Source organism: Lepisma saccharinum, chromosome 13 (assembly GCF_977018435.1).
Source record: "Lepisma saccharinum chromosome 13, izLepSacc3.1, whole genome shotgun sequence".
Classification (NCBI taxonomy): Eukaryota; Metazoa; Arthropoda; class Insecta; order Zygentoma; family Lepismatidae; genus Lepisma; species Lepisma saccharinum.
The window spans coordinates 1,650,063-1,677,266 of NC_139241.1; the positions used below are offsets into that span (position 1 = coordinate 1,650,063).

The 27,204-nt window shown below is 38.7% G+C and overlaps 1 protein-coding gene across 2 annotated transcripts in view; it reads right to left on the reverse strand.

Annotated features, from left to right (window-relative positions):
* Positions 1–1,880: 1,880 nt before the first annotated feature.
* Positions 1,881–27,204, reverse strand: part of LOC145996854 (uncharacterized) — a 39,536-nt gene continuing 14,212 nt past the window's right edge. For both annotated transcript variants that reach the window (XM_083133387.1, XM_083133386.1), the window contains exons 2-5: positions 24,051–24,235; positions 11,443–11,651; positions 8,450–8,714; positions 1,881–2,033 (exon numbers count right to left, since the gene is read on the reverse strand). In XM_083133387.1, the coding sequence (XP_082989513.1) occupies positions 1,899–2,033; positions 8,450–8,714; positions 11,443–11,651; positions 24,051–24,235 (794 nt within the window). In that variant the 3' untranslated portion in view covers positions 1,881–1,898. The remainder of the gene's footprint in view (positions 2,034–8,449; positions 8,715–11,442; positions 11,652–24,050; positions 24,236–27,204) is intronic.

Below are 27,204 nucleotides of genomic sequence, written 5' to 3' on the forward strand. Positions count from 1 at the left end.
TGCAATGTGACCTGCATTGTCATCATTTGTCTTTCTATTGCAATTAGCGTCCGATCTACAGTTGTTTGAAGGTAACTATGCATTTTGTTGAAATTCAAGACTTGAGTCAGTGGCACGCAGACATGTCGTTTTGGGGGTACAAGTTGTGTCGTGTTCTAATGATCATATGATAATAGTGCAATTATTGTCTTGTTCCTAACACTCCAGCGATTATTTCCATGTGTATTGTTACAATGTCTTGTACTTTTTGTCAGGGGGGGAAAGGCAAACACCCATTTTTTTTCTTCAAAAATTTTGGAATTTTCAGTTTCCTCCCCCCTCCCTCCATATATACACCGAATGTGCATAAATTTTATATAGTCCGAATATATGGTTCATTCTGAGTAAAACAATATATGATTTGTCTGTCTACAGCAATTAGCATCCGATCTACAGTGATTTTTATAAAACTCTGCATTTTGTTGAAAATCGACTCGGGCAGCAAGGGGGTTACGTGCGAAAGAGGCACGGGTAGCTAAAGGTTAATCCAATAGCTTAAATTACATAGAATTTTGAGCGAAAAATGCAGGCTCGACCAGGACTTAAACCTAGGTCTCGCATACCATACCATTGCTCTACCACTGAACAGCGGAGTCAGCCTGGCTTCACCGCCGCTGTTTTACTTGTGCTGAATCTCCTCTTGTCAGTGCTATCACTGTTACCTTTGAACCACTAGAGGTCAGTCAAACGCCGAGAGACATGGAAGAGTACCAGAACAAGTCTAGTACAGAGGTGGGTAGTTTATTTCCAAGATGGAGAAACTACACATACGGCTTAAGAAACGATGGTAATGTTTCGTAATGTGCTCGCAGGCAGAATCATCTCATGTTTCACGGAAATAGCATGGCTCAATGTCACCTGATCTGACTACCTGATTTCTTTCTCTGCGGGTACCTCAAAAGAAGAGTTTTTGCAACATGCATCCTTAACTTAGAAGCCGTGACGAGATGAATTAGGGAAGAACTGCAGGCAAATTCATCCGCAATGCTGGTGACTGTAATGGATAATTTTGTTTGTCGACTTGGTGAGTGTGCACTCTGGAATGTTGGCTATCTACCTGATGAGATTTTCAAAAAATAAGACAAAGTGAATTGTATCGTGCTATTGTGTTACAAATGGCATTATGTTATCTATCAATTACTATTACCTTGCTTTACATTACCTGTATTGTGTGTTACTATGGAAAATATACACACCAGGGACAAAATATTAGTCACTGCGAGGTAGAACACACACTTCTTTCCCCAGCCCAACACATTGCATCCTGATAGTACAACAGTGGGCCAATGAGCAGTGACCTCTGTGATAAGGCTTGAGCAGTTACCTCGAGAGCTTAGGAGCTTCAGTCGTGTGCAAGCCGTTTGTGAAACTGGTTGCAAGTCAGTCTTGAAGGAGTGCCAAAAAGGTGCCATTGTGTTTGGTCATGCACATGGACACAGAGTGAGTGAAGTGGTCCAGTTTGTAGGTATGTTAGAGTGGACAGTCCAGAGGGTGTATAAGGAGTGGTGTACCTCGCAAGCAAACCTCAAATTGGCATTGCAACTGAGGTCGAAAAATGCTTATGACCTACAGGGATCTTTGCCATGTTGGACGTCTTGTAACTGAAGATCGGTTTCAAAGTTGCCAGGGATTATTATACTCCAAACCGTCAATGAGGGTTGCTTCCAACAAGTTGCTGAGAGGACACTGAGAAGAGAACTGCATAAGATGGACATGTGGAGTGACTAATTCTTTGTCCAGGCTGTGTATTAAGGTGGTAGATATTGCTGGACCGTATATAAATAAGATCAAGCCATGCATTGTCAATAATATTTTATTTCAATCATTCTCTTCATTTACAAAACTATTCACTACATTGACTAGCATATGTAGCAGAAGTACAGGCAGAAATAGGCCTCTTTCTCTTGTAGTTTCCTCACCTGGTAGGAAGTTGTCAGATACACTTTTGAGTCCGTCTTCTCGTGCCTGTGCATAAAGGCACAGTCGCGGATTTTCTGCAAGTGGTGAACGTGAAAAAAATAGTTACAAAGCGAAATAGTGAAATATTATCTTACTATTTGACACAAACGGGAGATGCAGGGCTGTTAATGGTCCAGGTACTCATAAATTCTAATGGATTCTGCAACAGGAACGGAACCTTTTTTCTCTCGCACAATTTCAATACGGAACTTGGACCAGATTTAAATTTATCTGAAAAAAGTGTTCCTGGACCAAATTGAAATATTTCAAAGATGGAAATGTTCTTTATGATCCAGAACCCATTTACACTCGCTGATTTTCTCTCATGGATTGAATTTACTTAAAAGTCCTCGACCCTTAACAACCCTGAGGAGATAGGCTATGTAGAAACTTCAGCGGAAAATGCAGGCTCGACCAGGACTCGAACCCGGATCTCTGGCTGGGATACCGTGCCATTGCTCTACCAACTAAGCTACCGAGCTGGCCTGGCTTCGCCTGATTTTTTGCTGTCGCTGTTTTGCCTGCGTGGAATCGTCTCTGTCAGTGCTAGCAACGGGATATGTTGCCTCTGAGACACTGTAGACATTGACAGTGCCTAGTTTCTCCAAGGAGTTGTTTGCAATTGGTTGTTTCTCCCAGTTCTTTGAAATAACTCTATACTGGCAGAAATTTATTGATTTTGTTTATCTACGAGGGCCATCCAAAAAGTAGTACCTGTTTTTTAATTTTAAAAAAACTAACAAATATTTTTTGAAAAACTTTGTAATTGTTAACAACAAACTTTAAACTACTTCTCTACATAGTCACTATGTATGTTTAAGCATTTGTAGTCCCCCTTCTTTCAGTTCCTCATCACTGTGAAATGTCTTTCCTCCCAAAAAGTCCTTTAGTTTTGTGAAGAGATGAAAATCGGAATCAATTTCATGAAGAATTGTTCGTGAAACATCAGAGAACTGTTCACTGATTCCATCCAGTGTGACGCGCCGATCGTTCTTGATGAATTCGTCAACTGCACTCAGTAGTTCGTCCGTAATGACAGACGGGCATCTTGAACATTCGTCATCATCCCTGAGTTAAAGTTTCGATACCAGTGCCAAACATAGTCTCCATAAATCTCTTTTGATTGCCGGTGAATATCACATGGTTGCACATTCCTAGCATTGAGAAATCTGATCAGCCCTAACTTCACAAATGGTGGCATTTTCAATTTTTTGAAACATAGTAAACACTCGCAGAAACAATAACTACAATGACAGCACTACGAAACTTCGCACACACTGAGCAGACAGTCAACTGAAGTCGTTTGACCTTGAGCGGCGGCTATTTGCATCACTAGCACTCTACACGGCGTGAACGGGTAATACTTTCCGGATGGCCCTCATACTTCACTTTTAGCTAATCGCAAAGATGAAGGGACAATCACAAACGCATATAGACAACACACAACAAAAGGATTATACTGGCCATGGGTCTAGACACCAGAGCTTCGTTAGTCTGCAAAATGCAGTGCAGGGTGTACTACATGGAAGTGAGGTTGACAATGGGTGTCTTAGAAAAGGGTCACTCCTATACTGGCAGAATGTAGACACTGTTGGCATCAGTGTTTCAAATACAATAACCAGTGAAATCAGGTCTGGCTCGTTAGTTCAGTTGGTAGAGCAATCACATAATGTGCTGGAGACCCAGGTTTGAGTCCTGGTCGAGCCTGCATTTTTTGCTGAAATTTCTACAAAATGAAAAAATGACTGAAATATGCGAGAAAATTAAGTAATTGATTTATAAATGAATTCACATATTTATGTGCTTGTGATTCCAGTAACCCATAATTAATTGGTTCTTTAGTGTCAATACAGTAATAGAAGATGCAGCATAAAATGCAAGGCATATTCAGAAACTGCGAGTATTTCTGCTGTTGGGCTACAGTTGGGCATGTTCAATCGTAGGCATAACTTGGAGGGAGGCCTTGATCCCCCACTTCAGGTTTAATTTACAAGTGAAGGGGGTTTTTGTTAATCTTTCGGGTGGCATAGAGGTAACATCATCATCTTATAATCAAGGGATCCTGGGTCTGATACGCAGTGGAGGCACATAGTGGTTTGGATCTCACTTTAAACTGTTTAACCTATCTGTGCATAAAGTGTACTCGGGGAAAAAAACAACTCAAAACTCTCTGGACCTAAGGGGAAAAGTAATAAAAATTAAGTTTTATGATTTTATTTAACAAAATGGTCCTGGATGATAATTTTATGGGAAAATGTTTCGATCCTGTCCCCTCAAGTTAGGCCCCAAGGTATGCCCATGTGCTCAGTGGCTTCTCATTCATGTCTATAGACATCCATTACAGTAGCATCAGATGAGTTTTATGATTTTGTATATTTTTAACATGTGTAAGACAATTGAAAGTGGCTAATATTCATCGTCCCATTTGTCAAGTTCATGGTCTGGCCTGGGCACAGGTGTTCTTTGTGAGTGTCCGTTTATAAATTTCATCACTCATCCTCATCTTTGTGATTAGCCAAAAGTGGTAGAAAAGCAAATTAAGCAAAGTCCATCAAATCAAGTGAAGTTTGTTGTTAGAATGAGGAGTTGGATGGGAATAAATGAGAATTGGTGGATCGTGAATGCAATGATCATCTATGCATAGCCAATCGGTGGTGTTTTCTTCAGGTGCGTAAGTCACGTGCCAATGTCTATTTGACTTGCCAAATTATTGTATTGGCTGGTTAGTCTGTGTGCGAGAGAGACGAAAACACCGGATGAGGCATAACCTTGGCTTCTGATATGTGAAAAGCCGAGTGCTTCTTGGAGGAAAATGTGGTCTGCCAGCCTCTCTCCTGAGGAGTTTGGATATTAAACTTTTTCAGAAGGATGGGCTTTTGCAAGCGTGTTGTGGATGGAATTCGGTGGCAAACAATGGCAAGGAATTTAATCTTTCTACATTTATGGAGCATGCTAAGGACCAGATCGGAGAGTCTTATTTAATTTTAGGTGAAACAAAAGAATTGTGAAAAGTGCTGAGAGCAGACAGGTTGCTTAAATAATAGAGCAGACCAAGCACACGCATGGAACCCTTAGTGAATGCGGAAATGTGCTCAGAAAAGGAATGTTTCTCGTCAAGTATGACAGCCAGGTCCTTCTCTTTAGACACAATTATTTTCAATGAAGTGTTTTTCTTTAATGAGAAGGTCCGGTGTGCTAACCAACTACTTCATGGCCCACTTCTCCCCCCAGCAGCTCACCTTTAAGATGACAAAAGAGGTGCTCTTTTGAAATGTAGTGTTAGAATAGGTATAGTTAGAAACACTAGACAATAGATCATTCCCAGTTAACATTGCATGCTAATGTAGAACCATTGTCACTAGCATTCAAAGAAATAACAGTCTTAATTGTTAAAAGTAAAATCATTCCACTGCAACCACATCGCATCAAACTACTAATTTTGCTTACAAATATTAATCTCAAAATTCGCTTTTGTCACACAATGTTGTCCACATTTATTTATTATCTAATTTATGGTTGTTACAAGTATTTAAACATGTTTTTGATGTAACAATTTGGGACAACACACGCTCCCTTCATCAGGCATTTATTTTTAGTCTGATTAATGTAAATATTTGATTAAGGGAGCATGTGTTCTGAAACGTTTCATCAGAAATTGCTTAAATGGTTGTAATAACTGCAAACTGAAAGAATAATAATTTTACAGTCAAAGAAATATGTATATACAAGAAGACAATATATAAACAAATGGAAAACCAAGCCACGTGAGTGAAATGCACTAGAACAGTGAGTCTGTGGCTTGGATAATTTGCTTTTTAAAAGTCGATACCCCAATCCCAACAATTTGACTCCTCAATAGCTTTCGAATATTTTTTTTAACTTTATACATTAATTAACATGTGCCCTTAAAATTTAATATCTTCTATATATATAAAAATGGATGCATGTGTGTGTGTGTGGGTGTGTATATTTGTTTGTTCCAGCATAACTCTCAAATGCCTGGAGCAATTTCAACCGAACTTGGTGCACATATCACTTGCAATCTGGAAATAAATACTGTTGGGGTAAGAAACCCCTGGCACCCCTCAGGGTGGGGTGGGAAGGGGTGAAATGTAAAAATAATCGAGAACCACTGATATTAAATTCCGCACAAACAGACATCCGTGACTCTATGTATTCCGCACAACGATAGTGTTTCTCGGATTGTTGAACGTTCAGGCTGTGTTGCGAATGGAATCCATAGTTTTCGTGACACTCCCAATGCAGTTCAACTGCGAGTTCACCTATCAGCATGGTGGTGAGAGGGGGTGAAAAATAAAATGCCACAAATGACCTACTGTAGATTAGTGTCGAATCCATAGATTTCGGTGTCACTAAGCTAATTGGGGACATTCACGATGAAATAAAATTAGTTACATTTTACACTATAGTTAGAATTCATTATTTTCCTGTCTAATACAAGATTGGGATAAATAAATACCTGGGCAATGCTGGGTAATCAGCTAGTTGATAAATAAATTATGGCATAATCAAAGAGAGTATTACTTCGATTATACCTAGGCTTGTTGACAAATAGAAAATTTGGTTCAAATTATTTGACAACTGGGTCTAATGAAATGTTTTAGTATTCTCTAGGCAATAACATTAAAATTATTTGTTAAGTGCTGATATTCATTGACATACTCCATTTCGGACACCGGAAAATTCCAATTGATCAGAATATTTCCACTTCGGTATATTTGTTAATGAAAACTGCTGCACAAACTGGATTCATCACGGTGCCTGTCCTTCATCCTCCCAATTTGGAGGCGGGAAGCAACGTCCCCCCAGTTAGATCATTCAATTGCTCATCACCACCTGTCATGAAAGCATTTTCTGTTATCGCAGTGAAAAGTCAGGTGGTTGCCACCTTGGGCTACAAGTCGCTTCACTATTCCCACCCAGCTCGAGAACGGCCCCACGGTTGTAATTCAGATTTGAAGGCTGCACAGGTGACAGTTCCCTCTAGCTGTGTCTATGATTTCTCACCATGGCAAGAAGGATTTTCCTCTTTATCACTTGTGAACCCTGAACAAAAGGTTATATTTTCCGGTTGCTGACAGCTCGGGCTGCAAGTTGCAAACTTAAGGAGAACCTTTCACAGCTCGGTATAATTGATACCAGTGCCCGGTACTAGTCCGCAGCCTGCTGGTTGACAAACACTGCTCTAGAAGGAATTCTAAATAAATGCAATTTTTCTTGTATCAGAAATTTCTAAGTTTCTTTTCAGTATTGGCAAAAATTCATAATGAAAATAATAATAAAGTGGCAGAATTGCATACCCAGAATTATATTTCATTTTATACAGTTATCGGATTGGTAAAATTACTGGCAAATTTACGAATATGCCTATCTTGGTTGATGATAATAGAGTGTAAATTAATATCTACCATTCATATACAAGGGATGGGACAGATTAATTGATACTATAGGCACAAATTATTTGGTAAATAAAAAAAATTAAAAAAGAAAATTTCGTACAAAAACAGCCAATTTCGGGTTCAAAAGTGGTAAAAAAAAAAAGTAGTTGTTATAGCGGAGAAAAAATGGATCAAAAGCAGCTTATAAAATGACATTTTGGTTTCAAAATTGTGAACATAATCAAAAATTTGATTTAAAAACTGCACTTATTACAAAATAAACATATCCCTTCTAATAGCACCTTTCTGTAGTTACGAGAGTACTAAGTTTCTTCCTGTATAAAGAGGTCCATTTTTGCTTCTCAAATATTGACAGCAGAATTAATCAATTTTCTGTGAATTGCATAACTCTCAGGATAATTCAAACTTCAGAAACTGTTGTGTTTTAAGAGTTTATTTTGCATTTTATTTCATATCATTTCGTGACAAAACAGGGTAGGAAAATGCACCTCCCACCTTTAAGAAACATGAAGAATTAACATTACAATGTTATTTCACATTTCGTGTTTTCAGCAAAAACGAAATATGCATGCTCCTATCTATAGGTATCGGCCGATATAAGCATATCTATTGGTTTATCAGTAAAATTACCGATCCGATATATCATAAATATCTTATAATTTTGTGCAAAATTCTGCCATTTTGTTATAATTTTTATGGGGAGGAAAATAGGATAGAAAAAGAAGGAATGAATGAAGGAAAGAAGGAATGAGGAGCCGAATAAAACAAGGGAAGAAATAAGAAAGGAAGGGAGAAATGTAACAAGTAAATAATGAAGAAAAGGGGGAGAGAAAAAGTGAAAAAAGGGGAATAGAAGGAAGAAAATCAACTTATACATGCAGTTATTAAGGAGGTCAATGATCCATTCAGGTTCTTCAAGGACCATTTGGAATATTATATCGGATTTGTTGAATATCAGTTATCAGTATCAGTAAATTTTATATCGGTATTGGCCAAAATTTCATATCTGCCCATCCCTAATATATACGTACCTTGAAATGACCCAGCTGGAACTTGTTGTATACAGTGTGTGACTCTAGTTCTGTCTTGTAGCAGTCCCTGCACAGACACTGATTCGCAAACTGCCAGTAGTCTCCATAATCACCCAGGGGCTGGAGCTTGCATATGGCACATTCGTCTATGTTGATGCTCACACACTTGATTTGTACGACTGGAATAATCTTCCGACTTCCGCCAAGGGAATGGGCAAAAGGAATGCGGCGATTTGTCCAGGTAGCTGTTTCATAAAATCCAACCCTGCAAATAAACAAATAAAGGAGTTTATTTTTTTGTTATGTTAGGGGTGTACAGAATCCAGATAATGTCAGTACTAGGATTGGAAAGGAAGTCTTTTTCATCCCAATCTCGATTTTTGGTACGGCCTCCCTGATGGTGTAGTGGTAACCTTGTCACCTTGTAATCAAAGGATCCCGGACTTGATATCCAGTGGAGGCACATTGCACAGTGGTTCGGGTCCCACTTTAAACTGTAGGTCCAGTCTCGATTAGCCTTTCTGTGCATAAAGTGAACTTAAAACAACAATTCATTTGTCGATTTTTGGCATCCTTAACACTTGGGTAATTTCGAAATGTATTTAAAGTGTTTAATTCTCAGTTTTTGATTTGATTTTGTGTTTTAAGTCCAGTTTGTGCACAATAAGGCTAATCGGAACTGGACCTACAGTTTAAAGTGGGATCCGAACCACTTGTGCCTCCACCGGAATTCCCAGTTTTCTGCACTATTTAAGTGTAGCACACTCAGTGACCGACTGGGTCAAGTGGTTGAATTTTGATCTTGCTACAAAAGTTCCTTGGTTTGTCCCAACCTGGGCAGGGTTTTCTTTGCGAATGTCCCTTCAACAATTTCACATTCTTTCAAAAACACCCAATTGTCAATATCTCTTCCATGTAGTACAGTTTTGGCTGCATTTTGCAGACTAACGTGGCTCTGGCATATGGACTTGCAGAAAGTACAAGGTGCATTCAAGTTCTAAGATCTCCTATATTTTTTTTTTCATAAACTGCTTACACAACAGAGATGAAACTTTATTCACTTCCCAACATAGTCTCCCTCCAGACGTACACACTTTTTGCAATGTCAACGCCATGATTGCATGGCTGCCGCAAACGCTTCTTTAGGGGTCTGCGTGACCCATTGCAAAATTGCCGATGCAATAGCAGCATGAGAGGAAAATGTGCGGCCCCGGAGAAAGTCCTTCAGCATTGGGAAAAGCCAAAAATCTCTAGGCGCAAGGTCAGGAGAGTATGGACAGAGCATGTGATTCATTTCAAATTTGTTTTCCATGAAGAGCTGCTGAACAATGGCCGCCCGATGAGGAGGTGCGTTGTCCTGATGAAAGAACACAGCTGCAGCCATTTCCTTCGCAATGCTGGAAGCAACTTGACCCTCAAATCAGTTTCATAGCTTGTAAGCATCATTGTGGTACCCTTAGGATAGCAATGCTTGAGTATAACGCCTTCGCTGTCCCAAAACATCCCTTCTCTCAGCAATGGAGTAACTGGTAGCTGGTTCGTGGGCCACGTTCCTATGGTTTGTTTTCATACGATGTTCAACATTCCTTGAACTCTCGGACCCACGAACGCATTGTTCATGTCCATGACACCACCACAGCATGTCTCAGTCAATTTAAGATGAATATCGATGGTTGTTACTGCACGCAATTGAAGAAAATGGAAAACAACATGCTGTTCTTTCGATGTAAATGATGTCATTCCCAGTATCAAAAACATGTCCGTCGTTAGATAGCGCCACTAGCTTCCTATGGGCCGTTTCGTGCAGTCATCTGGCCTCATCAACCTTCAAGAATTGATGCTTCTTCTCAAACAACTCTCGCGTTTATAACTGCTTCTATTAATGAAAAATTAGGAGACCTTAGAACTTGAATGCACCTCGTATAATCCTTTGTGGGGCTCGTGTTGTGTTGTCCATCACATCTTATCATCATTCATCCAGATCTTCGCAATTAGCCAAAAGAAGCAGAAAAGCACAGCAAATAAAGCAGATCAACAAATCCATCAAACCATCACCCATCCTCATAGTTGTAATCAGCCAAAGATGGCAGAAAAGCAACTCTAGATACAAATACAAACTATTACGTGTAAAAAAAGTCATGTCTGTAAGAGGAGGGGGAACACTTTCATCACATGATATGATTTTCATGTGATGTGAAGTCATTTTTCCAATAATAACCTCTTGGTTACATTAACGTTTTGTTATTGAGTAAAACAATAGACGTATTAAAAAAGTGAGACACCCCACAGAATCACCCTGTACAATATCATGCTGTCCATATTCCCCAATAGTACGGATGGGACAGGTTAATCTGTACTCTGTTGGTATTGGCCAGTATAGGCATATCGGTGTATCAATTAAATTACCCATAATTTTACAATTCGATATATCTATAAATGTCTTACAATTTAGTGCAATATTGTCCCATTTTGTTGCAATTTTTATGGATATAAACATGTAATATACATTTTCATATTTTTTAAAAGGTAAAAGTCAACATTGCAAAAGTTTGGTTCATCTAGTAACCTACATTTATTAAGGAGGTCCAGTGAACCATTTGGAATTTTTTATCGGATCAGTAGAATATCTGTTATCGGAATCGGTAAATTTTATATTGGTAAGGTAAGGTTCCCTATGCATATAGCACCATGCCATGAAGGGGGATTTGTGGGTAGGGTCCCACACATTCTCGATCTCCGCCATTTTGTATGTAATGTGATCAGAACCATGCTCCGGCCACATTTACCCCCAAGGATTGCCCCCAGATACTCATCGATTTGAGAGCTGCTGCAGGGACAAGGCCGGAGAAATTTCGACCTTAGCCACTCACCCTGAGAATGGAACCCGGGTCTCCTGTGTGGCAGTCAGACACCCTACCAACTAGACCACTGCGGCTCCCAAATGATACATCATTATTGACCAAAATCTTCTACCTAATTGTATTAGTACTTACCCTGGATAATTGACAGTGGAGGCCTCTTTGAATCTTGGGACTCGTGAACCAAAAGGGAACTTGATTTTCTTAGTAAGCCTCGGTCTCCTGTAAAGTTTCTTCGGGAGCTTTGTTCCTGTGGTTTCCGGTTCCTCTTCTTGTGCAGCTCCTTCCTTGTCCAGCTTGAATCTAGGAGCACTTCCCCCGAGTGGCGGCTGCTTCCCTAAGTGCTGAAATGCAGATAACGTGCGATTCCTTTTATACAAGGGACGGTCAAGTGAAAACCTTTATTTGTTTTTTTGTTGTTTATCTAGTAGATTTCTACATGTAGAGTTGCAGAAGTTTGCTGCCATTTAGCACAGACCTATAGCTGATCTACATATATTTTCAACTTTGAGTTAGTGCCTGCGTACCTTAAGAAGAATAAGTCTTTGGGGTCGACGTGCAGTCACTTATGAGCCTCTACGAAGGCCTTTCCACCCATCTGCCTGCGAACAGAGGCCATCCTCGAACTTTCTCTTCCATTAGTAATCTTGCTGGTGTGGTAAGCATGCACAGGGATATTGAATTTTCATTTGTAACTTTTAGATAGAGGGCCAGAAACCACTGCCACTGCTCTTCACTGGTGCAAGTGTGTAGAGGAGGCACCAGAGGTGTCCATCCCCCCCAGCCCAATTTGCTTCCCCCCAAAATCATATCATCGCACCCTCAAACCATATTGTAATCCCGACAAAGCGTGTCTACCGAAAGTAACTTTTTCCTTAGCTTTACTGAACACTATAGTTGATCTGCCCTGCCTCGCTAAATAGAGGTGCCCATCACTCAAGACTGCCCCTAAAATCGTTCATCATAATCTCCCCAAAATAGTTTGGATGAACACGTAATAATTTATGTCTATTTGAATGGAGCGCCCACCCAGCGTCGAATGACATGGGTACCTGGGGGAAACCCTGGGGGGTAAAGGTGGTCAGGGGCATGATGCTGACCACATCACCCCCACTCATGACCGGTTCAAGAAAGTGTGGGGCATTACCCCCACACCCCTATACACCTTCATGGTGTAGTGCTAAGCACAGGGGAGCACTTTGTTAAACTGTCCATATTGTTTAATTGTTCGATTTTCGAAAAAAACTTAAAGCTAGTAGTAAATTAATTTATGTAAATATGCATATAAATAGTGTTTGATAAAACTCACAATTTGAATATTTAACACCAACTGTTACACAACTTAAGATAAAGATGGAACATTCAACCTTGGCAAACCAAATAACAATCTCCAGCCGTATGACCGATTCAATTATTGTTTCTCGAGACATTACAGTACCCTAGCTAGAAAATCATAAGCTCAGGGCGATAACATAATACGGTTCATACCCATACCCCCTCACTTTCTTGGGGTAAATATAATTATTTTAGTAGCCCATAACAATAATTATTTTATCTTCAGTCCAAATTTAGAAAATTTTCCTGTGACGTGAAGTTAGAAATGCGGATTTGATATATTTTTGTTCCAAATGTGCACCTGCTTTAAATTAAGCAGTATACAAACACTAAGCATTATATTTTAAGAAGTGATGTTATTAATGAATACCGAGAATATCGCTTATGTCTCGTAATGCAGCTATAGTATTAAACTTCACATCCACCTCAGTAAAGTGCCAAACATGCATCCTCGTAACACATCATTGGGAGCAAAGCAAGCAAGAAAATTTTTACATACATTTCTTTGCAGGCTTTCAAGAATATTAACCCTTAAACACATGAATTATTTTTTGTCAATTTTATCTTGTTTTTAGTGTAATATCTGTTGTTATGTACTAATAAGCGATTTTAAATCATTTTTTGAAAATTTTCTTTCTCCCTTTTTGGATTATGCCCCGTTACCATATGGTAATGCTATACGTTCGTTCATGCCTACAAATTGATTTATTTTTGTAAACTTGGAAATTTTTGAATTAACTTTAAAATAACTTTCAAAATTTGATTGTTTTTTTTTTAATAATGTGAAATACAAATATTATGTACATTAATCTCACATTTTCTGAGCTAAAGGTGCTCAGATAACTATTTAGTACAGAATGATTACTCTATATTCACATATTGTTTATCTGTCTTAGGAACTTTGAATTGAGTTGAATTCAAGTTTTAAGTCCACTTTATGCACAGAATAACTTATTGGGACTGGACCTACAGTTTAAAGTGGGACCGGAACTACTGTGCCATGTACCTCCACCATGTATCGAACCCGAGACCCCTTGATTACAAGGCAATGATGTTACCACTATGCCATCGGGGAGGCCCTTGTCATAGAAATGTATGAAACGTGGAACGCGAAGTCCAACAACATATTTGACATGTCCAATGTGAACACTACTGGTGTACCACCAGCATACCACACATCTTTCAAAACCTTCCTTTGTGTTGTAATGGGCTGCCAAACTCCTTTAGGTGCAACACGAATTAATGATGTCGTATAGTTTTCAGCGATTTCCATCCAAATTTAAGCTGGGAGAATTTTTGCCTCAAAAATTCATGTAGCATATGGATAAGAGTCTTTCTGAATTTGTTTTCAATGTCAGTGGAATCTTCTTATACTCTTTGCCTTGATAGATATCAAAACGAAAGAGGTATCCATGGAAGGTTTTCAAGCACTAGGCAGGCTTTGTAACCAAATCTAATAAGTTTACCTCTAATAAATAGCTTGCAGGAATGTTTTCCATAATACGGGATCACAGACCCAACAAAGCTGAGTTACTGAACAGACACAAAGTGTTCCATGAAATGGTCATCTATTATTACTACTATTATTATTAAACTAAAATATTGATATAAATTATAAGCAATAGAAATAATTAAACCATGCAAAAGACGACAAGAGGCTTTACAACTTTAATTTCTTGCTTTACGAGATGCAATAATAATAGAATAACTGAAGTAATTGTTGAAAATGCCTCTAGCTACTGTATTTGCATAGCCACAATTATGAGTAAAAATCGAACAAGTGATGCAAATTCTTGAACAGAAAACATCATAAGTTTTAAGTTACATGTGTTTACTAAATGCTGAAAACATTCAGAACTCCATAATGAAAGGCAATCAGATAAAAGCACCATATTTACTTTCCAGCGTATGACATTTTGAATAAAAAAATTGAAGGTTGAAAAAAATACATCCTCTCACAACAATGCTGTTACTTGGGACCGAAACTAACGGTCCCAAACACAAGCTTTATGCTTCCTAGAGCGACTTCTGGCACTAGGTTTGCCTACACACTCAATATACACAAGCCTCTAACATGAAAGTGTGGGAATGTTGAGCATTACCATATGGTAACACTATGCATTACAGGGTTAATTTAATGGTGTGTCAATCCAAAATTTAATGTTCGAATTCTCTCTCCACTACAGAAATCATTTGATAACCTAACAAGTGCTTCCTATCTCCCCATTTAAATTTAATACTCAATCCTACCACCAAAATTTCCATGCCAATTTTAGACTTGCTGTTGATATTGAAGATATGGCCTCCTCCAAAAAATGTATTGTCAGTCTCCACACCAGAATTTCTGCAACAGTCTAAGACAATAGTAATACACAATAATTGGATACCCCCTCAATTTAATGCTCAATACCCCTCTAACTAAAATACCCGCCAATATCCAACCTAACCACACTAACTGAGTGTTGCAAGTGTTAGATAGGCCTTCATTCTGACTTGGGCACTGATTTAATGGATTAAGTATGAAATATTGTGCATTTAAGGTGTAAATTTTTTACATGTATTTTGGAAATATGTATATATAAATGTTGAATTTTATATTATTTGAGGCCAAAAAAATCTTGATGGCGCAACCTGCACCATAATCCGCCCTGTGGGCACCCCTGGGAGGCACCATCTTTAAAATGACCAGTAGCGTAGCATCCTAATATGCCCATACGCCCGGCGTTCCCTGATTTAAAATTTTAAAAATGCGTAAATGCTGTAAATATAAAGTAAAACGTGACTAATTATATACATGTTTGAGCATAATGGCATTATAAAAGCTATTTTTCACGATCCGTCTACAACGCTCCACTAACAGCTCCCCTTGTAGCATTTCTCTAATGTCTTTGCTTGCCGGACGCCGGCTAGGTTTGGCGTACAGGACCATGCCTGCGTGTAGGCAGAGAGAAGGAGGGAAAGCTTGTGGCTTGGATCTCTACAGCACAGACGAAATGCTCTCGCCATACGCGGGCGTACGGAGACCTGATTGGTTCTAGGGGCCATGTGACCTTTCCTGCCTTCCGATTCAAGGCGCTGTACTTCCGATGCAGACGACAGAAGTAGAATTCCTACCTGGTTTTTAGGGCTCGTGCCTCTGCTCGTGCTGTGTGATGCTACAATACGCAATATTGACTGACATATCTTTAATGACCACTGCATCGTGTAATTTATCGCAAGAACAGTGAAGTGCATTAAAAACTAAAAGAGCAAAAAAGTTTTTGTCAAACAAGTTGATAAAGTCCTCCTGGTAGAAGTTCAGCCAGTGGCTGCTCTACCACCTAACCCACAAAACTATTTATTTAAAAATATATTTTTTCGTTAGTATCTAACTGCCTAATATTGTGCCAGTAGGAAAGGTTTAGTATTCGTTTCAAAACTCTTAACATCCTATGATCTCTTGACAAAATTATTTTAAAATGTTTATCAGCATTCTCAAGATACAATAAACAGTGGTCTGAAACTCTGAATTACTACTAATAGGCACTGTTACATCAGTAGAGTGTACGATTGTTGGATCATCCACCCACCTTCGTGTCAGTGTGTTTTGCACAGCGCGCTAAGACGCCAGAGGTTTCCGGTTCGAATCCCGGTCTACGCATGTTTGTTCTTTATGAGTGTCTCTTCATCAACTTCATCAATATCATCACTCATATTCATATTTGCGATTAGCCAAAAGTGGTAGAAAGCGAAGTAAAATAAACCAAATCAATCAATAGTTGTATCATCCACAACAATGAAGTCTACTGTTGTTCTAGAGGCGCTTGTGATTCAGGTAGATTTTTGAATTACTTGCGTCATGCCGAAAGGTTTCCTTGATTATAAAATACTGTTTTGCTACACATGTGTTATGTGTGGAGCAAAATACTCCGAATGGTGTGCGGTGTTTCTGACTTGAGCAATCTAATTAAAAATGGTATAAAACACCAGTGCTCCAAGCATTTATTGCACACTGAGGCATCTTATTTTCTAGATAAAACAAGCATGGATCATGTTTTATCGGAACCCGGCTGACTTAATGTAATAAACACAATGAGATTGTGATTTTAAATAGATAATACATATGTCGGCTAATTCCATAAGTAAACTCTTAAGCAAAAAAAAAAAAAAAAAAAAAAAAAGGCCTACCCTTCCTTCTAACTTGGCGTTCCCATCCGAAATGCTCATGCTACGCCACTGAAAATGACAAATGGCACGTTGAAGTTTGCCTGATCAGTGTTCCAGCCCTGAGGTCCTTTTGTAAATAACAATTAATCCCTGATGTAAATTTGAACTGTATACAGTCTGTTCCATAATTTTTATTTTGATCTGACTTGTAAGGGTTTCATTTGACTCTCACTCGTATTAATGCTGGAGACTGATAGGAGTGTGCACGATTCAGGCCCGTAGCCGGGCAGGGGCCAGGGGGGTCTGGGCCCCCCCTGTACCTACCGTTAGCCCCAGCTGGCACTGCCATCAGCCCCCGTTGACATTAGGTAAAACTATTTTGCATAATTTGTTTGCAGTGAAGAGTGAAAATGTAAACAGCTCACAACTTTAAGGATATATTCACAGAACATGAACAGCAGCTATTACTATTATTTGGTCTAGGAATTAATTTGTGCGGTTGTTACGCACACATTGAAGGTGTAGTTCAAACACAAAATACATAAATACCTTAAGAAAAATATTGTCCATCGCGAGCCACCACTTTCGCCCATCTGTCAGGCAAGTTACGGATTCCGTGGCGAAAGAAGTCCTCATCCTTTGAAGCGATCCAGTCAGAGACCCATTGTTCGATATCTTCTGAAGGAGTGAACCACTGTCCAATCAAATCGTTATTCATGCAATCGAACAAGTAGTAGTCCGAAGGAGCAACGTCTGGTGAATACGGCGGGTGGGGTAAAACTTCCCATCCGACATTTTCTAAATAGGTTTTGCGACATGTGGGCGAGCGTTATCATGTTGAAAAATAAGTTTATCATGTCTGTTCTCCCATTCTGGCCGTTTCCTGGCCAGAGCTTGCTTCAAACGCATTAATTGTCGTCCATAACGTTCTCCATTAATAGTTTCACCCGGTTGCAGCAGCTCATAGTACACCACACCTTTCATATCCCACCATATGCACAGCATAACCTTTGCACAGTGAATATCTCGTTTTGGTTGTGATGGACCTGGTTCACCTGGCTTCACCCAGGCCTTTTTTCGTTTCGGGTTCTCGTAATGGATCCACTTCTCATCGCCAGTAACAATGCGATGCAAAAACCCCTTTCTTTTCTGTCTTTGAAGCAGCAATTCGCAAATGGTTTTTCGTCTTTCTACGTCTCTGTCTTTCAATTCATGTGGAACCCAATGTGACATCTTTTGAATCATTCCCATGGCTTTGAGGCGTTTGGAAACTGTTGTTTGATCAACGCCTAATGCTTCTGCAAGTTCTTCCTGCGTTTGACACGAATCCTGATCGAAAAATGCTCTCAATTCTTCGTCTTCAAATTTTTTTGGCTGTCCAGGTCGTTCTTGGTCTTCCAGGCCAAAATCACCACTTCTAAACCGTGCAAACCACTTCTGACACGTTCGCTCAGCTAGCGCATGGTCACCATACACTTCCACCAAAATACGATGACTTTCGGTAGCACTTTCCTGCATGTTAAAGTAATGAAGCAGAACACCCCGGAAAAACACTTTATCTGGCACGAACTGCGCCATGTTCAGTTGACTACAAAATGCTGTTGTTGACGCGTCAATCAACTGCCCTATACTACGAACGATGTGCGCTGACAGGAGTTTTCAACGCATGTGTGGATACACGGAACTGTGGGACGATACGCTCGTTACGCCATCTCTTGTCCAGGTGCACGAATTAATTCCTAGACCAAATACATTCCCTCATCTTTTTTATGAGCTGAAGTCTAAGTAGCTTCAAGTATTTAGAAGATTATCTTGACTTTGTAGGTTCTTTCATAGGGGAGCTTCTTTCTCTGTACCTTCACTGTCCCTGTTGCGACCTCCCGTTTAGACAGAAATATGTGACTTTGATGCAATCATGCAAATTCCCTTCGCATCTGCATCAAAGGTCAACAGCTCCCAAGTTTTGTGAACGAAGGGGAGTTTCATTGCTTCGACTGGGGGTGAAATGTACTGAAGGCACTGTGATTGAATATTGTGCTTTATTTTTGTGTGTGATATAAATATCTGTATCATCTAAAGTAGTATGAAGTGTGTAAGGGATGATTTCAGTATCAACCAATTAACACTTCAAGAGATGGTTTAAAAGATGTAGAAAATGTAGTATCTGTATGATATTTATAAATTTTATATAAGTTAATGACCCCCCTCCCCCCACACACACACATCTTCATTTAATACTGTTACATTTTTTAAAAATGGACTAGGTTTACAAAGCCCCCCTGATAACTCATGAGCCTCCCCCTGGAGATCAATTCTAGCTACAGGCCTGGCACGATCATTGATACTCTTATTGATTCTTGCTGATAATACATAAACAACTAAAAAATTGTAGTTGTTCACAATTGTTATAAAAGTTCGAATGGAAGTATTCCATTGCAACTATATGAAATATAATTTGTGCTACGTGTAACTTGCACGTTCTTCACAAGTTGGCCCAGAATTAGGGTGACCATATGTCCCATTTTAACCAGGACAGTCCCATTTCAGAGGAATGTTATTAAAAAGCCACTATTTGACCCATTTAATAAAAGTCTAAAAGTTATCTTGAAAGCCAAGTCGAAATTTGAGAGACATTTGATGCTAAAGAAGATGTATTGTTTTACGTGTGTTCCATTTTTTGTAGAGGAGTGAATAAGGATGCAGTTTCATTTTGGAATTGCAAGAAGAATTTAAATTTCTTGATACATACTCAAAAGAAAAATCTAGAGTTGTGTGTCTGATATGTGGGATAAGATTGGTTCTTCTGCTAAATATTTCTGGCATTACTCAACTTCATCATAAAGGTTGATGAGAAAGGACGAGAAACGCTATGTAAGTCATGCCGAGATTATAACGTTTTGACAATGGGAGGTCATATTTTTTATTGTTTATGATGTATCATTTATATGATCCATCCTTTAATAAATAATAATGATACGTTAATTCATATTGAGGGGAATAAACAACGTGGTTGATAATATAAGACGTAAGCGAGTTACTAAAGATATATCCGCGAAACTTACTTGTAAATGTTCTATTAATTTCGATGGCTTCTGCTGCATAAGTGGATGGTGGCAGAGGCTATTGAAATTAATAGAACATTTACAAGTAAGTTTCGCGGATATATATTTAGTAACTCGCTTACGTCTTATAATACGTTAATAATAACAATAATTTGATGAGTAGACCTAACATATTTTTGAGGAGATAAACTGATCTGCTTGGAATGTCCCGTTTTTGCATCAAAATATTATGGCCACCCTACCCAGAATTTGTATTAAATTGTTCACCAAAGCCTTGAGAATAGCTTCATGGCAATCATGCCTCTGCATTTAAAAAATACAAATTATTTCAATAGAATTTTATCATTATCATAACCACCATTCCTTACACTTCTTGTCTACAGAATTTCTACATTTATTGAGATCCGAGGCAGGTGATCTGGAAAATTTCCAGTGATTTCCCCGTTTCTCTGCAGCTCTGAGGCCCACCCATCCTCATACAAATTAGTACCTGGGGAGGGGGGGGGGCAACCTTGGGGGTTAATGGCAGCAGGGCACGATTCTGATCACATCATCCCAACTATGGAGGAGATCAAGAATATATATAAAGCTCTGTATCTCCACATGACCCCATATACCTTTGTGGCATGTGTAGACATGCAGAGGGGTACCTTTACCTTCTTACCTATATAAGTATTTATTATTATAGAACACAAATTTCTGTATCTGCTCATCCCAGAACAAATACACTTTTCCGACATTTTGATCAATATCATGTACAGAAAAACCTGTATTTTGTTATTGCAAAACTGGTATTTTTATATTCTGTAATTTTTTAATATTTTAAAGCAAAACTCTGATAATTTGATGCTTGTAATTAGTGGAATACTTATCCACTAATATTAATCAATATATTGTACAACTTTTAATTGTCACAATTTTCAAGCATCAATATCGGTATTGATATTGGTCCATGTGGTGCCAGTTCAGCCCTAATATATACACCAGATATATGCATGCAAAAATATACAGGGTGGGCACAAAGTCGCTTTCCCCAATGAATGAAGAAATCAAATTTTTGGGGAAAGTGACTTTGTGCCCTCCCTGTACATACACAGATCCATCTGTTGTGAGCAAATATTTTGTACTATGCAAAGGATTTTTCTTACCTCTGTATTTTCGAATTTAAACAAATGCAATTCAGTAACTCGGGAGTAAAACTTGATAACCACACTCCATTCAGTTAAGATTTGATTCTGCTGCTGAGAAATAGTGAATGAAGTTGCTGTTAACACTGATTAACAAAAAAATAATTTCGGCAGATATCTTGGTATCCAACACGCGTTCTAAGATAATTGAAACATGCTGATTAAAAATATGCAAACCATTTGTCTGTAACACCCACCATTCTTGAGATATACGACATCAACCATTTATATGTGTTTAACATTGTATCAAGGCAAACAACTCACAGACATATGTTTCACTAGAACACTTATTGCTACATGGAGTACTAATGAACATGGCTTTAGCTAATAAAATAGTGCAAATGCGTCACATGACACATATTCTATATAGTAACATCTAGTTGAAGGTATAATACACATATAAAATACATACATATAGAATATATTTCCTTAATTTAAGGTGTGTTTGGTTTGAATTTCTTGGCTGTAGAGTTGCGTTTATGCTGAGCATTTGGCATGTCGCGCTAAAGCATCCAACAGTAATCGGCCAACATTGCTGCACTCCATCGACCCTGATAGCGTGACTCCATCACCAAGATGTTCTGATGAAAACGTTCACCATGTTCGTCGCTGACTGAACCTAGGTTCTCGGGGAAGAAGTCAAGATGAGAGTCAAGGAGATGAATTTTGAGGGACATGTTGCAACCCAGCTGTCTGTAAGCACTAATGCATTTCTGCACAACATTCACATAATCAGCAAATTTATAATTTCCAAGAAAATTGGCTACGACTGACTTGAATGCCACCCATGCATCTCTTTCAGTGTCAAGTCTTGGAAGTGGCTGTCAGCAATGATCTTCCTTATTTGTGGACCTATGAACACACGTTCTTTCACTTAACTCAACTCCGGAAACTTGTTGCACAGGTACCGAGAAGCATCTGAGTCATTGTCTAGTGCCTTCACGAAATTCTTCATGAGTCCCAGCTTGAAATGAAGCGGTGGCATGATAACTTTTTCACGCTCGACCAATGGCACACGAAGGACGTTTTTACTTCATGGCTGCATTCTATATCTGATCGGCCAATTTTTCTTTATGTAGTGGTGCTTCCTATCCCTGCTATCCCACTCGCAGATGAAGCAGCATTACTTCTTCGCCTTCCTTATCCAACCGCTCAATTTGCATGCACATGTCAAACAGATGAACTGTGGTGCCCACGACTTACCACTATCCACCTTCAAATCAATATATACGAGTTCATATGCTTTCTTCAGAAACGGTGTAAAAGACTTTCGATGGGATTTGTCTGTTAGATAGCCGCACACGTAGCAAAACAGATCTGGTTAATTTATGCAACCTCTGGACGCAATAATCCACTGTCACTCAAAATAAAAAAGAAACAAATTAAAGTATAGTAATGCGATCTTGAAAATATTTCAACATATTACATTAAATATAACTGTTTTCACAAACGACGAAAAAAAATTTCGGTGTTGCATGAAAAATAACGAAAAACGACGAACATTTTTTCGACGAACGGTATTCCATGAAATATAAAATTTTGTCGAATTCTTCAAAACCTGAAGTGATAGAGCAAAACAGCTTTTAGATTTGAAATCAGCGTGAAAAACTGCATTAGAAAACGTAAACATCATGTCGGATATCTACAGCTTGTTTATCAGTGTAATTGGCAGAGAAACACAGGAACATCTAGGTAACCCATAAGCCCCAATGTGTTTTTCTTGGTTCAGTACTTTTGTGAGTTATCACGTTTCATTTCCCAAGTTGCTCAATGTTAATCGATTGAAAATTATTTTTAGGTGATCATCAGAGGATTGATTTATTTGCTTTATTTTACTTTGCTCTTTGTGCCACTTTTGGCTAATTTGCGAAGGTGGGGATGAGTTATGATATGATGAAATTGATGAATGCACATTCACAAACATCCATGCCCAGGCCAGGATTCGAACCTGGGTCCCCTGGCGTATCACTACTAGTTCATTATAACTCTAAACTAAATTGAACCCCATTGTGCAACAGACTTTTGGAGACAAGGGGGTTTTCGTTGGGTGACGTATGATCAGCAAATCAAACCAATCGCTGCAGTTTACGGACTTTCAAGACCAGCGTCCATTGCTTCTTTTCAAGCAACTCCCAAATTGGCATCATGATGCTGGCTGAACATCAAAATTGTTCACATTGCACCAGAAACCGAACCCAGCACTACTCTCACCAAAGGTAAGAGTGCTAACTGTTTGGCTACACATGAGCCCTTTATCTGGAATATAATAATTTAGAACTGCACAATTTGTATTCCTGTCCAGATCCAATTAAATCAAGAAGACTTAGGTGGGCAGGCCATGTGGCACGAATGGGAGAGGAAAGAAGAGTTTACAGGATTATTTTATAAAACCTGATGGTAAGAGACCTGCAGGAAGGCCAAGACGAAGATGGAGGGATAACGTTGAGATGGACCTAAAGGAAATCGGTAAGGATGGAAAAGATTGGATTCATCTTACCCAGGATAGGGACAGATGGAAAGCTTGTGTTGCTGCAGCCATAAACCATTGGGTTTATGAAGGCTAGAGAGTTAGTTAGTTTCTTAATTAATAGTAACAATTACTTTTGAGGAAAGTAACCGAGTTCAAATACCTGGACAACTCGCAAGAGGATACTTTTTTGAATTTCGATGAGAAATTTCAGACAGCTGTAACATTTTAAAACAATAGAAATTTCTTGAGATGTCTTTGCTGCTGCAGGCACAAGATCAATGATTGATTGGATTTATTTTATTTCGATTTTCCACTTTTGACTAATAGGGAAGATGATGAGTAATGATATGATGAAATAGATGAAGGGACACTCGAAAGGAACACCCATGCCCAGGCTGGGATTCGAACCCAGGATCCATGGCATCTTGGCATGCTCTGCTGACTATTCTGTCACGGAGATTGGCCCAAGATCAAAGAATCATAATAAATATTTGCTGTTGACATGGAACAATCAAAAATAAAATTTACATGATTTTATGGTACCTCTTTTTGATAAAATGCTGAAGTATTGGACATATCATAGCTACCAGGTCCTAGTGCAGGAAGAATGTCTGGTATATACTGTGCTAACTTGTTAGCCGGTTTGCAGTGGTAGCCAATGGGACGCTTCTGGCTAGATCCAAATGCAATTCTTGTCTTTTCCTGCTTCTTAAGTACATAGTCAAAATCTGTAAAGGAGAAACCAACAATGTGTTAACAAAGAGAAGCTAAATTGATAAATGTATTTCGATCTTTAAGGGCTTTATTTATAATAAGCATAGGATTTGTTCTTTCCCAAGCATATATTTCAGTGGAAGTGGCATTAAGGCCATGACCAAAACATGCAAGAGCGTACTTGAAGCGAGCATCCTCCAAGTATGGTCTTGAAGTCATGGACTGGAAGTGAAAATCTTGACTTCAACTGCAGCGCTAAATACAATCGGTTGATAAAACTGAGGACACGTTGTTTTCCCGCATTTTAAACGCTTGTTTTTCACCATAAAAATCTGATAACATTTTCAAATGTTCTTACTCATACATTTCCACACATTAGAACAACTTCAACCAACAACTTGCTGGCCTATAACACATATTTAACCTGTGTTGCTGTCTTTCTACCTCCGCAATTTCAAACAAATGAACAACGAGTGCAGAAATCACGTGACCAAGTCTGCAAAGACCCATGCTCCGAGATGTGATCTCGCTTGCTTGCATACTTGGCACTTTCGAACTGTACTAGGTGACGTCATTTCCATCAAGACCTTACTTCAAGTCTGTACTTCGTACCTTTTGGACACAGCCTAAGAATGAAAGATGAGAAGTTAGTCAAGAAACTGAGTTCATATTGCAGAGTGTACCATACTATGCACAATGTGTGGACTCTGGGCTGTATATTCTAGGCTATCTGTGAAGGCTCAGAAACTGAAATACCAAACAAAAATTATTTAGAAAATATGCTTAATTGTGCATTTTGATAAGCATGGTATAGTGGTGCCTCAGTTGTGGTTGGCAACCTGATTTCTTAGGAATTGGCAATCTTGTGTGCCGCCTTTGATGAATTTTCGAGGCGAGATAAAGCACAGAATGGGGTGCATGTCAGTCTTTGTGCAAATGCCGATTGGTGTTATGATCCCATTGTTCACCCCCAAACAATCCATGACTGAGGAGAGCTGGTTTCATTCATGAACCTCTCGAAAGCTTGAAGTATATATCCTGTCATTTTGGCAGTCAAAACTTACAATGGTAAGTTCTAAGTCTAAGGTCTTTATTAAGTACCAGTTTCTGTCCAAAGTGAGTTATGAGTACGGAACGGAATTTTATGTGCTAAAAACTCAGAAATATTTATTTTTTATGTGTCATAAATGTTGAAAATATGTGATAAAAATAGGAGAAAATGTGACAAAAATTTTAAAAAAAACATTTGGTAACAAAAACAAAATATTACATGCATTTTAAACACATGAAATCAGTTTCTAAATGCTTACCTCTTAGTGAACCATGTCTTGGAAGAGTTGCAGTGAATCACCATAGTTTTTCCAAATTCTCAATTGTAAATCTGTGACGATTATCTCTAAAAAGCATCTTATATTGCGAGAAAGATCGCTCCACATCACAAGAAGCAATTCTTGCATATTTGCAGCAAGAAAATGCCACTAACGCTGAAGTTTTCAAAGCTACCTTCCAAAACACGTGCAATTTGGCACAAAGTTTGAAAACCTTGATTTTTCCCAAAAAATTTTGTACATTTAGACATTAGCACTTGAGGGTTAGATCCAGTGGGGGTAATATTTTCTCCCAATAGTATCGTAGGCGGAGGCGCCAGAAGTAAGCCAGGGAGAGTGTTCAAAGACAAAATAAACTGCGTAGCGCAGTTCTCTGCAAGTAATTTATTTCGGGTGGGGGGGGCTTAGTAAAAAAAATATCGAGATGATGCCAGAGTGGGATGGACGCACAATAGTTATTGCGCCCCCCGCCAAGTTGTATAATAAATTAACTTTTACCGCAAATACATTACGTTCCTAATTTTTGTCATCAACTTAGAATATACATCAGTGCAGTAGTTCCTCGAAACTAAATCAGGATGGTCTGAATCTCTGATAAATATCTGGAAGAAGAAATTAGAAATATTTTCCCTTACTTCAACTCAATGGCACAGCTAGGATTATTTTTTTTGGTGGAGAAGGAGCGAAGCTTCACACTGCCAAATATTTTGTTCCTGATTCTTTGTATTTTTTGTTCGAAACATTTTTTAAAAAAAATAAGGTACACATTTAAAAAATACTGTTTTGGGGAAATCGTTTAAAGGATAGTAAACACTCCTTTCTTGCACTTTGAGGTGGATGCACCTTTAGCCCCAAAAGCCATCCCCTGGCTGTGTCAGGACACGATTCAGAACAAAAGAGCCGCTCACATTACGCTCCTAATAGACTACTAACAGGTAGTTATGTACTCAACCAAACATATCATTTCAGTTATGGATGATTGAACTGGACCTCTAGATTGTCGATGGTGACCTAACATTATAAGGTCAATTTCAATCTGCTACGAAGAAATAGCAGCGGACTCCAGTCTTGAGAGATTGATAACAAAGCGGCGATGAGACTCTATTCACTGAAAATTTGTCCCTCGATGAAATGCCGATTGGAAGGGCTGGACCCCCTCCCCAAAAGAATAGTTTTTGCCGCACGCGCACGGTGTTTAATTTTGGTGTTAGTGAACTTCAACATTATTATTATTAATTTTAACGATGCCATTTCTTTTCATGGACCACTGATATTTCTTGGACTTTTTCATGAAACAAGAACCGTTTTATTAATAGATAGGGACGTGAAGCTGTTTTCGTTTTATTTTTCCCTAAATTTCAATGTCATATTTTACTGCAATCCGGTGTTATTTTTCGCAGTTTAGGGAAAAATTCGGTGTTATTTTGACATGCATTTTTCTCTGCTTAAGATTTCCACATTGTTCTAGTTCTGGAAAATGAATGCAAATTCTACTATTAATGATAAAAAAATAATTATGGCTTACCTTTGTGAAAAATGACTAAATTTCTTCCATTTAGAAACCTATCTTATCTCATCAGCCACTAAATATGAAATGTTTATTGAATGATAACCAAATCTTTCAACTCGATCATACACATCACATTTCCCTAACA